Raw genomic sequence first — 15,845 nt, forward strand, 5'->3', positions numbered from 1 at the left:
TACTATAGGGCTAGACCACCCACTGTGTGACTCCTCAATCACCTCAAGTTCCAACATCTTCCTCACTTCCTCCCGGACTGCTGCCCTATGAGCTTCCGGTATACGATAGGGTTTTAGTTTCACCCACCTCCTTGGTTGTATTATGATATCATGTTGTATTACAGTGGTTCTTCTGCCCTACAAGCTCACGCACCTCCTGTTTCTGGCTATCTGAGATGGTGTCTGTGATTTTCACCTGGGACACACTGGAAAAATTATCAGAAGGGAAAGCTTCCAGTTACCAATGCCTCCCTGTCTTTCCACGCCTTGAGAAAGTTAACATGGTATAGCTGCTCGGGTTTCCTTTTCCCCGGCTGCCGCACTTTATAGGTGACCTCACTGATACGCTCAATAATCTCAAACGGGCCTTGCCAAGTAGCGAGAAGTTTACACTCTATGGTAGGGACAAGCACTAAAACCTGATTGCCGGGTTGGAAAACCCTCAGCCTGGCATTTTTATTACAGCTATACCACTGGGACTCCTGAGCTTGCAATGGGGTTAACTGCAGTGATTCGGTCCTGCATCTGTGCATTGTGTTCTATAACACTGTGATACGGGATGGGTTCTTGCTTCCACGTCTCTTTTGCTATGTCTAAAATTCCCAGAGGGTATCTGCCATATAGCAATTCAAAGGGTGAAAATCCTAAAGACGCTTGGGGAACCTCATGGACAGCAAACATAAGATACGGCAGCAGAAAACACCAATTTTTTCCGTCCCGACCTACCACCTTCCTAAGCATTGATTTTAATGTTTTATTGAACCTCTCCACCAGCCCACCTGTCTGGGGATAGTAGACGGTCATTCGTAACTGTTTTATTTGTAATAATTTAAATAGTTATTTTGTCACTTTCGACATGAAAGGAGTCCCCTGGTCAGTCAATATTTCCTTGGGAATGCCGCCTCTGCTACAAATTAACATTAGCTCTTTTGCTATTACTTTAGCTGATGTGTTGTGCAAGGCCACCGCTTCTGGATATCGGGTAGCATAATCCATGACAACAATATGTTGGTGCCCCATAGCGGATTTTGTTAGCAGTCTGACCAAACCTTCTGAGAGCTCGGTCTCAGGTTTTGTCAGTTCCCAAATGCCCTCCCAGTAAATGCTCATGGACTAACTTTAACACGGTGTGCCGGAAAGGGTTTGGTACAACTAGTTGTTCAACAATGTCTACTCCCAGTTTATCTATCCAATTATAACAAATTGTTTTTCATTGCAAAATGGGGAAATGTAATGGGGACCCCATCAATAACATGTACTTCCCCCAGGCATGGGTTAAGATGAGGCCACGTGTTTGTGCCGTCCCAAAGTTTACTGGCCTTACACCTAAATCGTGGAATTCTACTGTATTCTCAGATTCATGAGAGGGGGCTGGAGTTTCAGTATCTCCTCCTACCATTACATCTAAGGGAGTGTGAGGCTTACTATATTTCATTTTTCACCCCAAGTTTAATTTCTCTTGTGTCTTGTATGCGTAGGTTTAGCTTGCCGTTTTTTCCATTTAGATTTTCTGACTTTCACGTTTTGCAACATGAGGTCAGAATCAGTAAAAGGAAATAAAGTCAAAATGCTTTCACTCAACAGTTAAATTGTCACCGCAGCAGTTTTATTGTGCAGGGTCAATTTGCCCCTCTTTTCCGATAACTTTGCAAAGTCAGGGAAGTCTCGACCCAATATCACGGGATACAGAATGGTGGGAACAGCACCGACTTTACAGACCTGGTGTCGGTCTGTATGTGGACAACAGCTGTGGGGTTAGGGTGGGTGTCCCCATGTATGCATGTGATATTGAGCTTGTGATACTTATCCAATTTGTTTTGTCTCTATTAACTTGTCAGAGACCAAGGTTGTCATGCTCCCCGAATTGAGCAATGCTTCCACTTTGTAGCATTAATATAGTACTGTTACCATATACACACGCATTGCATCATAATAAAAATGTGCATTTGGGAAAGGAGAGGAAGACTCATGAAATTAGTTGGCGACTTAAGTTGATGAGAAGCAATTACCCTCCACATTACAAATTAAACTGGTGTGCTGCTTTTTATGAGAAAATTGAGAAAAGGCAAGACAACACATTTTAAAAAAATACCTACGATATATTCATAAGTGAAATGGAATTAATACTGAGCCGCAGTCAGATGATAAATGTGCTGCGAGTGTCCGTGGTCTAGACAAATAGTTTAACACAAAAGAATAGCCTCTATCAGCTTAAATATTATACTCAAGACATGTTCATAATAATATAAAAAAATGCAAGTGTTTCTAATTCCCTATGCAGCTGGGACACGTTTTATAGTCAATTTAACAGATTTTAAGTCAGTCTTCAGCTACAGTCAGCCAAATATTCAATATTTTTTTTAACAATATGCCAAATCCTTAAAGTTCCTTCTAATACAACACTTAATTGTACACATACAAAATCTACTGGGTATTAAATCTGTAACTTTGCTCTACTTATTAACATAGAAAAACACATAAAGGGGCCAACATATTTTTCTGGTTTCTATTTTATGCCAAACTTATTTAGCAAGTTTTGCGACTCTGACTATCTTTTCCAATGTAATTATAATTGAAAACAGTTTTTTTTCATTCTCATGCAGTAAACTAAACTGTTGCAACATTTAATCTTAGGCTTTTTCAGAAACATATTTTTCAAAACTGAAATGCAAACATTTTGTATGAAATGTAGTCTACTTAACTGTGTTAACATCCCTTTGTGGACAGTCATTCAAACATGCATCCTGGTAAAAAAAAAGTAAAACTAAAGAAATATTCAGAAATTGTGAAATTCAACTCTACATTAGTAAAACACTGTTCCACATTTGATAATGCATTTTAAATGTAATAAAATAAACTACTCCAGTCATCAGAAAGGATTAAAACTGGGCAGGGGGGTGAGGTGGGAACCAAAACCAGGTTCTAGTTAGGGCTAAATGCCTGTGGCTAAATGCCAGAAACAGCAGAAATAAATTGCTAGAACTAGAAGCACAAGTCAACTGAAAAGTTGGAATCACAGAAACTTGGATTAGCTGTGAAGAGAAAAATTCCACATAATAGCTATAAGCTATTACAAAAAGATAGACTACATAGGAGAGAAGAAGGTGTAGCTCTATTTGTTAGGGAATGAAGTAAAAAAAAAAAAGAAACACTGATTTATCTCAGTCTACAAACCAAAGCAAGTCTATCTGGCTAGAGCTGTTAGGTAAAAGCACTCAAGTTTTTTTTTTTTTTTTTTTTCTATTGGGGTATGTTACAGAAATGATCTCAAATTATTATATAAACCAATTCAAAATGCATGTAGGGGCAAGAATATTGTAACCATGGGTGATTTCAATTTTCCCAATATAAACTGGGAAAATCCAGTGGGATATGGTAAGGTAGAAAGTGAACTGACTGATGCAGTAAATGACTGCTTCCTGACCCAGTGTGACAAAAACCTGACAAGGGACAGATCAATTATATATCTGGTGTTCACAAACAACCAGGACATGCTATGTAATATAGAAGTAGTAGAACACTGAGGTCAAGTGATCATAACATGGTTCAATTCAAAATTACCTGGGACTCCAGGAAAAAGGCTGCACAAACTAAAGTGTATAATATCAGAGAGGGATGGGACAGGAACTGAAAAGACTGTGCAGGGAATTTGGAGGATATGACAGTTGAAGTTCAATGGAACAGATTTAAAGTTATAATGCAAGACATGCTGGACAAGTATATACCTAAAATGAATAAGACCGCGTTTAGCAAGCAGTCAACAAGGATGGTTAAACAGATCAATAAAAATAAACTTAAAAAAACCCAGCTGTATATAACTAACAGGAAAGATGGAAGAGGAAACAATTGGCAAGAATATAGGAGTATGCTTAAACAGGTAAAAATAGATAATACCATAACATGCACAGATATGATTTATCCAAGGTTGCTTAAGAAAACAAGGGTAGAAATAAGGAGACCACTGGCTACTATCACGAATAGCTCTATAGAAACAGACGAGATCCCTGAAGACTGGAAGCTTGCAAATGTTGTGTCAGTTAAAAAGGGGGATAGGACAGACCCAGATAATTATAGACCTATTAGTTTAACTTCCGTAACATGAAAAATGATGGAAGCAATATTAAGAGGCAAGACTGAAGACTATTTATACAGTAAAAAATATTATAGGGGATAGCCAGCTTGGGTTCAGAAGAGGGAGGTCATGTTTGGCTAACCTACTTGACTTTTTTGAGGATGTTACAGCTAATGTAGACAATAGAAACTTATGATATAATTTATCTTAATTTTCAAAAAACCTTTGACAATGTCCCGAATAAAAAAAAAAAGACTTATACAGTACGCAAATTAAAATCAGAAGGCATACAGGGAAATACATGTAATTGGATAAAGAACTGGTAAAAAAACAGAAAGCAGAGAGTGATTTTGAGAGATGTAAAATCAGATTGGGGAGGATGTACTTAGTGGGGTACAACCAGAGTCTGTACTTGGACCCTTACTGTTACTTGGACCAAGATACACATTGTCTAATTTGCAGAAGATAACAAACTTGGTGGAGTAGTGGACTCTGAACCCACAGCCCAGCTAATTCAAAAGGCTTTGGACCTTTGAATTTAATCTGGCTTTGTAATGTTAATAAATGCAAAGTACTGCATATTGGCCTTAATAATCCATGTTATAAGTATAAAACTAACAAGATGGAAATAGGGGACGAGGACATTGAAAAGGATCTTGCGGTTACAGTTGAGTCACCATTAAAAGTATCTCGCCAATGAGGTGAGGCAATTAAAAAGGCAAATAGAATGTTAGGCTGTAATGTAAAAAGCATGGAATACAAGTCTAGAGAGGTTATGCTAACGTACAACGGCCTAGTTAGACCCCACCTAGAATACTGTGTGCAGTTTTGGTCACCTCACTACAAAAAACACATCATTGCACTCGAGAAGGTACAGAGCAGGCAATTCGGCTGATCTATGGACATAATAACATGAGCTATGAGGACAGGTTAAAATAATGAAATCTCTTCAGCCTAGAAGAAAGAAGGGACTTGATTGAAGTCTTTAAAATCATAAATGGTATAGACAAAGTTAACCCGAGACACTACTTTAGAACAGAAGGTAGGAAGCAGGTAAAGTAATAGGGTCTAAAACACTGGACACATTAAAAAATACTATATTCTGCTTTTAAATTAGTTCCGCCCAGTAGGGGAAAATGGTGTGCTAACCATTTTCCCATGAGCCATGATGGGCCGAGTGGCCTTTTCTCGTTCTCAAACATTTCTTATGTTCTTATAAAGCAAATTAAACATTTACTGAATTAATTTAGTGCCCGGTATCTGTGTTCATTAAATGGTTAAAGTAAATGGCTAAACGTTTAGTAGTAGTCATCGTAACTGAAGAGTTTGCATGTTGACAGCCCTAGCTGGCAGTCAGGTTGATATTCAAGACTTCACAAATTATTGATGCTTCAGGTTGAACGGTCTCAGAAGTGATTATACCGTGATTTTCAACTCCAACTGCCTTCATAGAAGACTGGCCAAGTGGACCTACTCACAAATTAACAGTGTTATGGCAAGTGTTTCTCATTTTGTCCAACCCCTGCATATTGTGTGGCTTAGGTTACGTTTCTTAATAGTAGCCTAACCAAGACTTCTTAAAATATATTTTAAAACAGAATAAAACCTTTTGTGACAATTGTGTTTTTGTTCCAAGCCAGTTAGAAAGACACAATTAAATGTTTTTTTGTAAACATAATGGGCTTGATTGTTCATTCTTTGCATTAAGGAGAACTAGCCTTATATGGTTTTAGGTGGTGGGATTGAGTTGATGGGGGGTAGGGAGAGGAAAGAAAGGGCTGCCACAGTTTTTAAATGGTGCTTGAATGTGTAATGCGCCCCAAGTGCCCAGAACTGCCTCATTTTCTGTATGTGTTGCGCTGAGTGTACACAGGGTGCTAATGGGCAAAAAGCTTTATTATTTTATTAATATGATTGCTTTTTTTCACCCTCTACATTGCTAAAAGGGCAGCAGTGTGGCGTAGTGGTTAGGGCTCTGGACTCTTGACCGGAGGGTTGTGGGTTCAATCCCTGGTAGGGGACACTGCTGCTGTACCCTTGAGCAAGGTACTTTACCTAGATTGCTCCAGTAAAAACCCAACTGTATAAATGGGTAATTGTATGTAAAAATAATGTGATATCTTGTAACAATTGTAAGTCGCCCTGGATAAGGGCGTCTGCTAAGAAATAAATAATAATAATAATAATAAAACACTGTGCCCCATTCAGTAAGACATTTAGAGTATCATAAAAAAAATTAGAACAAAAATAAAGCTTCCCCTATAGCATCATCAATGGGGTATGGCATATCATTTCATATGGTTGGGTAAACTGGAGTAATATGGAAATGTGAAAAAAGATCTGTCTTGTTGATATGTCCAGAGGTTAAAAACAATGTGGCATCAAAAGGTTTAATTTTACGACCCATAATGAAACTTTACTAAGAGAATCATAGAACACAGCTTGTAAAGACGCTGCCTGAATCCGAGTGTTCTATATCAAATATATATTTTCAAATAACATGGAACTGAAACGGTTCATCTTCATTGGACACCACCTGACATTTTATGGAGAGAATCAAAGAATTCAGCTGTGTACCAACTATAAACACCATGGGGCAGGATTTTCAAAAAACAGTGTTATTGTATTGAACTCATGGTACAGTAACAAGAGCTTTGGTAGCAAGTGATTTTCAAACAAAATGTGTTAATTAAATCAATCAATGCTTTGAAACTGAGTCGATGAGGTCGTTAGTTAACGCATTTCTTGTTAAAAAGCTTAATTGTCGCAGGTCACATACATCACTTCCTGGCTGAACGACTAAATAAGGGGAACTTGTTAATCAAAATGCATGTTAAAGAGATCAAGAAAAATGAACGGAAGCATAATTTCCTGTTATGGAAACTACTAGCGTACAGCGAGACGGCTCTCTCACCTGCGAGCAGCAGTCAACTGGAAATTAAATCTATTTTGTAAACTTCTTTGCTGACTTTATAAGCATTTGGGTGACCAAGTATAGATTACCTTCATTATAAATAAAAAACGTGATTTGGTATCATTTATTGATAACGCTATTAATAATAAATTAATTATGATTATAGCAGAAGTTTTTAAGTATTCTGTAAATATTTCGTCTAATAGTTAAAAAGTACAATGTGGGGCTGTCAGGTCTTGTTTAAAAAAAATATCAGCATGGACATTATATACAAACCAATGGAATACTGTGTGTGTGTTTAATAGAGAGAGAGAATACATGCATGTCTCCAGTCATGTGGTTTTCACAATTATGTTGCCTTAAGTTCTAGCCCAAATTGTAGATATTGTATATTAGCATATTTATTACTGTCATAGCCTTATCTTTTCACCTATTGATTCGCCCCATTGCCACTGTACTTTATGAATCCATGCATCCCTTCCTGCGATGTCATCGGGCAGTGTGTTCTGGGCTTAAAGTTACAAATTGTTAAAACAAGTGAACAAATCTCATTCATAACCACAAGTATATAAAAGTCTAAAATATTTCCATAACTACAAATATTGAATTATCTAAGTAGTCTCTGTATCGTCAGCGTCACAGCCGCGGTCTATTACATTTTTGTTCCTCCTCCTTTTCCAAGTGCAAATTATGACAATTAACACAGATTTGCTTTTAAATTCCCACGCAAACAAAATAAATAGTCACAAGAAGCACTGCTCGTTAAGATACTAACAGAAATCACGTTGGCATGATTATTTAAAAATGAGATAGGCATAACGACTGCTTGAAAATGCCAAAATCAGTGCTACAGACCGATTTGTTGATTAACACTGGAGTTATCATTTACAATCTTTTGAAAATCCTGCTCCATATGTCAAAGCATGTGGTCTGTATAAAGTTAAAGCAATGCAGAAGTGATAGTGTTCATTTTTAATTGCAACTGGTAACAGAACTTAAATAAGAAAATCTAAGAATACAGCTATAACTAAGTTCAAAGGTCACATGACCATAATATGGCAGCCATGGTCAGAGGTTAATGTCATGGTCACCAACACATAAACATGTAGTGTTTCCATAACTCTGAAAACATGAACTTACTTCTTAAAATCATTTCTGACATGAGGCTTTGACACTAACAGAGGAAACTTTATAAAAAACTGCCCAAGAACTAGGTAGCAAACACATAGCAGAAATGTCATCCACTTAAGTTTGCCATGCCTCTAACAATAAGACTAAGAATAAGATAACATTGTCCCAAGACTAACTTTGCACCGGTGCAAACAACTAAACAAAAAAAAAAACTATTAAATGCATACCGTTCAAATTATTTTAATAAGTTTGCAGTTCTTCCATGGGCTGTGGTAGGCTAATGCCTTGCTGTTTTAGGATCTACTTTTATGTTTAGCTAGGAATTTACCAAATGCAAACTATAATATACTGATAGATGCCTGAAAATGTTAATTAAAGACAGAAGTTTGTGGCATGATTTTGCAATCATAATATGTAGAATAAGCATTAAATGTATGGCTTTATTTCCATGTATTATTTAGATGATTATAATAAAAAAGGGAAAGGAAAATCATAACACAGATTACTTCTATTCTAGAATAGAGAATAATTCCATATTTAATTAATTTTAGTTTTTATGAATGCAATGCTTAAAGGCAATATATTTTAGCATGCTGTATAAATAAGGCCCTGTGAAAATCACAGAAATTTTCTTTAGAATTCACGACAATGTCACGGGTAAAGTATTGTATTTCGCGGAATGCGTACAGAACTATTTTATAGATTATGTGTACAGATTATTATTATTTTTTAAAAACATCAAATATAGAGACAAATGCATCATCAAAATCAATGTCAAAGTTATTCAAGCACTTTATAATAGCTTTTGAAAAGGTGTTGTAATTAACAGCCTGTAGGTAAAATGTATCTGCAAGGACAGCATTCAGTTCTAGTATGTCAGATGCATGTTCACCATTTAGGTCTTGCAAAACAAATACAATGTGTAACCCATACTGATCTTAGGCATCAGTCGACTCGTCTGTGACCACTAACAGCAACCAGACCAATTCCATAATCTCCTGCTTGTGATACTCGGCAAATTCAGGTAAGAATTTATGTCTCAGCTGGGCTGATGAAGGAATCACTCCACCATGTGCTACACTCAGTCTGAAGAATTTACAAATGCCTCAGTTCAAAATTTAATGTGTTTCAGGCTTCACGGTTTTCAGTGGACTTTTGGAACATGGAAGTCACCGTTTTTTGTTTCTTTTCAAGTAAAGCAGTCGCAGTACTGCTCTGGATTTCCACCTTTCTCTTTCAGTGAATACTTGAATCTAAATACCTGTCAACAGCTGATTCTCGGTAATGATCTACAGTAATGTTGCAGGGCTTAGAGAAGCGCTTGCCTCCATCGCTGTGTAAACTCCTGCTGGATACTGATTTACGTGATCTGCTGCAGACACATTTTTAGCCGTTTTAGAGACATCCATTTTCTTGTTTAGAGTGTTTTATTTTTTAATTTCCCGCCTAGATTGCATATAGTCACATGATCACAGCACTATGTGCATGGCGAATAGTACACGCAGGCACACAGCAGAGCTGTACAATTTCGTTAATGTGATTTGTTTTGTATGAAATACAAATAATAATTATGAAATTTATAATAAATAAAAATCATGGTATTGGGCTAATTTCACAATTTCTGCGCAGCCCGCGAACGATTTAAATAGGGCCTTATGTATAAAATATAGAAATAAATTAATGTACCTGATCTTAATTTTGTATATTAGCGTTTATTAGAATGTATCCAGAAATTTAGATGGGGAATTCATTCAAAACAGTCAAAATGTCAACTTTAAACCTTATCTTTAAAGAATAGGCGACACAACAAATGAAACTCGAATGAAAAAAATATATATGTGGTTTCATTAAGAAATCATATAGTATGGCTCTAAACTGTCGAGAGAAATACATTTCAGTTTTTCAATCTATTCCTAAGCTTTATAAAAAAAAAAAAAACGTTAGGTTATTATCATAACCCTGATTCTTTGAAATACAAATATAAGCATTACTGAATGGCTGTTTACCTCCTAAAGAACAGGCTCCTGAATACTTATACCAAATCTGCTCTTTGAGCCTGTGACACAGTCATAACCCCGCTCCGAGGGATCAAAAAGACTGCAGTCACAGATCTCAGCATCATTTTTCCTTCAAGCCTGCTGCGAATAATGAACGCAGCAACCTTGAAGGTTAATGGTTACATTTCAATTTCAGGGAACCAGGGTTATGATAATAACTGAACGTTCCTTTCAAGTACAAAATGTAACCATTACTGAATGGGTGAGTATACCCAAGCTGTCGCAAGGGCAGGCTACATCGTCACAAGGGCAGGCTACATCGTCACAAGGGCAGAACAACCGGAATGCTACAAGGCTAAGCCGAGAGGCTGCCTTGTGCATCACCATTCGGTACTCCAGTAACAAGTAGCTAGGGTGAAAAATTGAGGGATAATTTCACCTCTATGCCTGTGGGATTTCCCCTGGTCAAAAAGGTTCTGCAAAAATGTCATTATAATTGCCATGGAACAAGTCGTGGGGTCGAACCCACGAGGCGACACCACATCTGAAAGACACCCCACTTGCACCCATACTGGGAATGCGTGGACGCTGCCCTGGCATTCTGTAGGGTGTCAATAACCCTGTTGGCAAGCTGACGGCTCAAATATAGCCATTCAGGGGCCAGACACAGAGCTGCAGGCTAGATGGGTCAGGCTGCCATAAGGTCCCTCGCGCCTGGCTGAGCATGTCGTGGTGCATCGGCAGTCTCCAAGGCTGGCCTCTCAGGAGCTGCATCAAGGTTGAAACCCAGATTCTTCGGGGCCAGTATGGGGCTACTAAAAGCACCTTGGGCTGGTCCTGCCTGATTTTCTTCAGACACAACGGGAGCAGCACGAGTGGTGGAAGGATGCCTCAGCCACTGGTGTGTCAACGCATCTATTCCCAGCGGTTCCCAACCTCCTATTATGAAGAATCAGAGGGGAAAGTGGATTGATTCACGGTAGGCAAAGAGGTTTATCTCTGCTCTCCCCAACCTCTCCCAGATGAGGCTCATAGGGGGCCACAACCCATTTCATCACCCCGGGCAAATTAACTGCCCAAAGTGAGAGGTTCTCATGTGCCTACAACAAAAGCTTGCGAGCCACGCGATTGAGACTGGGTGCCTGCAGGCTACCCTGGTGATTGCGGACAAGCACATCTCCCTTGAACCTCCTGAAAAAAATTCTGCAAGGCCAGGTAAACTGCCTGCAGCTCTAATACATTGATGTGGAAACCCTTACATGGGGGGTTCCCACACACCTTGTACACCTCGTCCATTACACACAGCGCCCCAGCTCAGGATGGACGCGTCCTTGGTGTCGACCTCCCTTCTGGTGATACTGCCCAGCGCTACACCTAGGCGTAGATGGGCCGGTTGTGTCCACCAAGAGAGTGCCTTTAGACAGAGCTGGGACACTGTCAATAGGCAGTTGCAGTTCAGCGTGGGCTGGAAGATCTGTTAGTGCTAAAAGAGCTCCAAACAGGTGGCTATTCTTTGTGCAGCATGGACCCTGAGTCCAAGCACAGTCTGAGATAGGAAGTTGTCTGGAAGGCCCAACCGTTGAAGGTGGCCGGTGACAAGTTCCGTGTGGGCCTCTGCCTGAGATGCAGACTAGGCACAAATTAGTTGAGTATGCTGATGCCTTTGAGTCTCAATGGGGCTAAAACAGCTTCCATGCACTTCGAGAATGCACATGGAGTATGCAGAGGCCAAATGGCAAGACACAGAACTCGTATGCGGTTCCCTAAAACACATCAAATGCGAAATATATACAGATATAAGCAACTATGTACTTATCCGAACAAGGTTCTCCAATCAGGTCAGTCCTGAAAGGAAAAATGGCACCCATTCACTAATAGTTACAGTCTGCATTCTTCAAGTAAATAAACGATTCCGTCCTCATTCCCTCCTATCATTCCTTCAAAATCTTGCATGACGATATTTCTGAAAGCATTAAAAAGCTTGTCTTGATTTTGCGATCTAGAAATGCACAGCTTCTGCAGGTCAACAGACGATTAATTTCTAAATTCTGTGAACCAAATATCAATAGCTTAAATAATCATGCAATACATGATGAACCTATGCGTATTGTTACTTTGAGATTTTACTGCTTATTCATTAACTTTTCTCAACATATTAAAGTGGTTATCTAAAGACGTTTTGTTATGTTTACAATTGGGAAAGGTAGCCAATATTCAGCTATGAATAAAAGTGTCACGCCATTTATTGATCACAAGATTTGAAGATTAACCTAGATTTAGCCAGTGTGGGGCCTTCAGACAATCACTACCTTAAAATGTATTCCCTTGGCATCAATGTTCACGCAATTAAATATTCACCAAAACACTTATTTTACTAGCCTCATATGATTCATTCAAAACCAAAAGTATAAATCTCCACAAGACATACATCACACTAATTAACTTTCAATAATTCAGTTTTGCTATCAATAGTCACCCCAAGTCCCATTAATTATATATTACAGCACCATGTTCGGCTTCAAGTAAAACTTCAAGTAAATAGAATTCTTCTCTTGTCATAGGACTAGCGTAAGTTTGTAATCCAACATCCTTGCTTGAGTTTCAAAATGTAATACAATTGTGGTGGGTAATGACCTGAAAGGCTGCATCAAGATTAGCTGAGACAATCCAACAGTTTATTAATTGTGCATGACACATTTTGGACTGTATATGTTTATGTAACCTATATTGGATAACCTGGGCTTTCTGTACTGTACATGACTGTGGCAGGGTGAGGAGGCCTGCACATGAAAAGGGGGCAGGGCAAAGCCAAGCCCTGCCATAAATGTATTGTTTATTTTTTGAACGGGGTACAGTGCAATTTATTATTTTGTATGTGTTTTATTATTATTATTATTATTATTATTATTATTAATTTATTTATTTATAAATGTGATGGCGAAGCCGTGTATTTTGTATCGTCTTATAGTGTGGATGGGAAGCCCCATCCACATTTTAAAAAAACTTGTGCAGAAGGTGACCATCTCCCGAGTTAATTGTTGCTAATTGGGAGATGGTCACCTGCATATAAGCCTGCAGTTCTCCCTGCTCAGGGGGGGTGTTCAGAAGAGAACAAGAGAGAGCGAGGAGGAAAAGGAAAAGAAAAAAAAAAAAGATCAACATAGGGTCAGTGAAAGCAATCTGCCCAGCCTGACCTGTGTGTTTGGTGTTTTGTTTTGTGTTTGTGATTTGTTTTTGTTTGAATATTTATTTTGCTCTGTGAGCAGTGTTTTTGTTAAAATATTTTATTTATTTTTGTTATTTAAAAATAAACAGTGCACGCCGCGTCTTTTGCCCTGCAGTACCTGCCTTTGCTTTCTTCCTGCATCTGGCCTGACGTCACCTCGTCAGCCATCCTGTCACAATGACAAACTTACATGCAACACAACTGTGTACTACAATGATACCATTTTACATGATCAATAAACAATATTATCAAGCTTCCCTGAGTTTTGGTTTGATTTCAACTCTTAAGCCTCCTGGGCACTTATTCAACAGTCTCGAATACACTTGTAAATCCACACCAAGTCATCTTTCCATCACTTTCACAATTAAATGTAGCCCCCCCCCCCCCCCCCCCAAAAAAAAGGCTAGTACAGAACAATCACTTTATCAGATCATGACAAAAATTACACCCCCCCCCCCCCAGAAAACACAAATGACTGCACACTTTCTATATTATCTGGAATGACATTTGAGTAAATGTAATTTGTAATGCAGTACCCAAGTATCCACTGCAGTGCAGTCATTGAGATTATTGAAATGATAGTTATGCTAGATAATCTATCAACCCAAACTGTAGAACCTGGTCCAATCTCGTCTATATTAAAATTACCTTCAATGCAAGAAGCCATTATTCTTCCTTTTTCCTTCATAAGTTTGATGAAGGGTAAATGTGCCTTCTGTATTGAATGGTTAGTTATATTCTTCTGATCAAAACCTACATAGCCAATAAGAAACTAAGGCCTTTTAATAAGACAGTATAAAAAAAGAGTACATTTTGTACACAGGAACACTCAAGTAAAGCTTTGGAAAAAAAAAAAGTGTATATATAAATTACAAATACAGCAAAAAGAATTGCATAAAAAACATAGTAGTGTGGACATTGTGCTACCTTGGGTCTTTTTCCACTGGGTGTTTGATTAAATGTTAAACCTCTGATTGAGAACTCACTTAACACAGATGATGTTTTCCTTTAACACACCTTAAACATGATCTCTCTTCCTTTTAACAAAATCAGTAACATTTTAGAAAGTACACAAAGAACATTATCAAAGGACAATGATTGCAGGTCAGTGCATGATTACTAAAGAAGGATATAACATACTTACTCCTGTAATTCTAGACGATCTCGAAGCTGATTAAGAAGTGCTTGCTGATTAACAGAATGATTCTGTTGTGTCTGAGCAGGGGAAAGAATACAACAGTTCTTAACTTTTGGAACAGCACAATACTTATGATAATATACACAACTCAAATACATAGTGTAACTTGATCACCTCCCCCCCCCCCCCCACACAAATAACAACAAGATAAAATCTGAGTATTTCAATAGACTACTCAGAACACAATAAAATGAATAGATAAAATAATTGTATTATGTGCGTAACATCATAGACATGCATCTGAACACGAGACCCATGAAAATCAAAACGCTTCTAGGCTTGGTCTCTGGAGATCAGTTTTTCATACAATTTGGAAATTGTCCGTATGAATTTCTCAGTGTCGAGTATGGGCCCCTCTGATGTTCCACAAGTGTTTTATTGGATAAAGGTCCAGACTTTATGCTGGCCAGTCCATAACCGCTGTAAATCTCCTGCTCAAGATAATCCATGCCATCCTGGCAGTCAGTATTACAACAGCATTACCTTGCATCAGAACAAACTCAGGGCCAACTGCACCAGCAAATGTTCTTACTACATCTGTTTCTCAAAGTTTGGTCACTTATAGTGATTCCAGTTGCTGCCCTGAAGTGGATATTAAGCCCATGTGTATTGAACTTGCAATTTCTCAGTGGCATTCTGTGTAGACATCAGCCACTGAATGGTGTGGTTGACCTCCCACAACCTTGTCGAGGATGTCTAGTGTACAAACCTGTGGTTTGATAGCATATTGACAATCTGGAAACAACCAAAGGGGTCACAGCGAATTGACCAGCTACACATCTTTTTGCTAGTTTCACAGACAGTGATTAGCCCAACATTAGTGCTAATCAGGGTCTGTGAAACCAACTGTTTGTGTATCCCCAGAATTCAGTCAGAAATTTTGGTCTGCCACCACATCATTAGAGGTCACGATTCACAAACCAACAACAACAAATTATGTTATCACCTGAGCAGCCATTTGACTAATGATCAAATCTGAAGTGTAAATGAGGACACCTGCTTTTAAGGGAGGACAGCTGGTGCAAATGCATCATGCATCAAAACTCTACATGACTATGTTCATGGTGTTATTTTTGCTATATTTAATGTTTGCTCCATTCATGTTTTGAGTAGTGTACATTATACTGTGTTAACACACATGAACCCCAATACAATTGGACAGTGTTACTCATGAATCGGATTAGCAATTTAACTGGTGATGTTTTAAAAAGCAGCAGCACATTTCAGGACATCCTGAACATGTCTGCATTGTTTACTTAAAAAATGCA

At 38.4% G+C, this 15,845-nt stretch overlaps 1 protein-coding gene across 5 annotated transcripts in view; it reads right to left on the reverse strand.

The window, feature by feature from the left end:
- Positions 1-15,845, reverse strand: part of LOC117399755 (interaptin-like) — a 201,892-nt gene that overhangs the window by 20,445 nt on the left and 165,602 nt on the right. For all 5 annotated transcript variants that reach the window (XM_059022200.1, XM_034920695.2, XM_059022202.1 and 2 more), the window contains one exon: positions 14,524-14,594. In XM_059022200.1, coding sequence (XP_058878183.1) covers positions 14,524-14,594 — 71 coding nt within the window. The remainder of the gene's footprint in view (positions 1-14,523; positions 14,595-15,845) is intronic.

The sequence above is a fragment of the Acipenser ruthenus genome, chromosome 4, assembly GCF_902713425.1.
Source record: "Acipenser ruthenus chromosome 4, fAciRut3.2 maternal haplotype, whole genome shotgun sequence".
In the NCBI taxonomy this organism is placed as follows: domain Eukaryota; kingdom Metazoa; phylum Chordata; class Actinopteri; order Acipenseriformes; family Acipenseridae; genus Acipenser; species Acipenser ruthenus.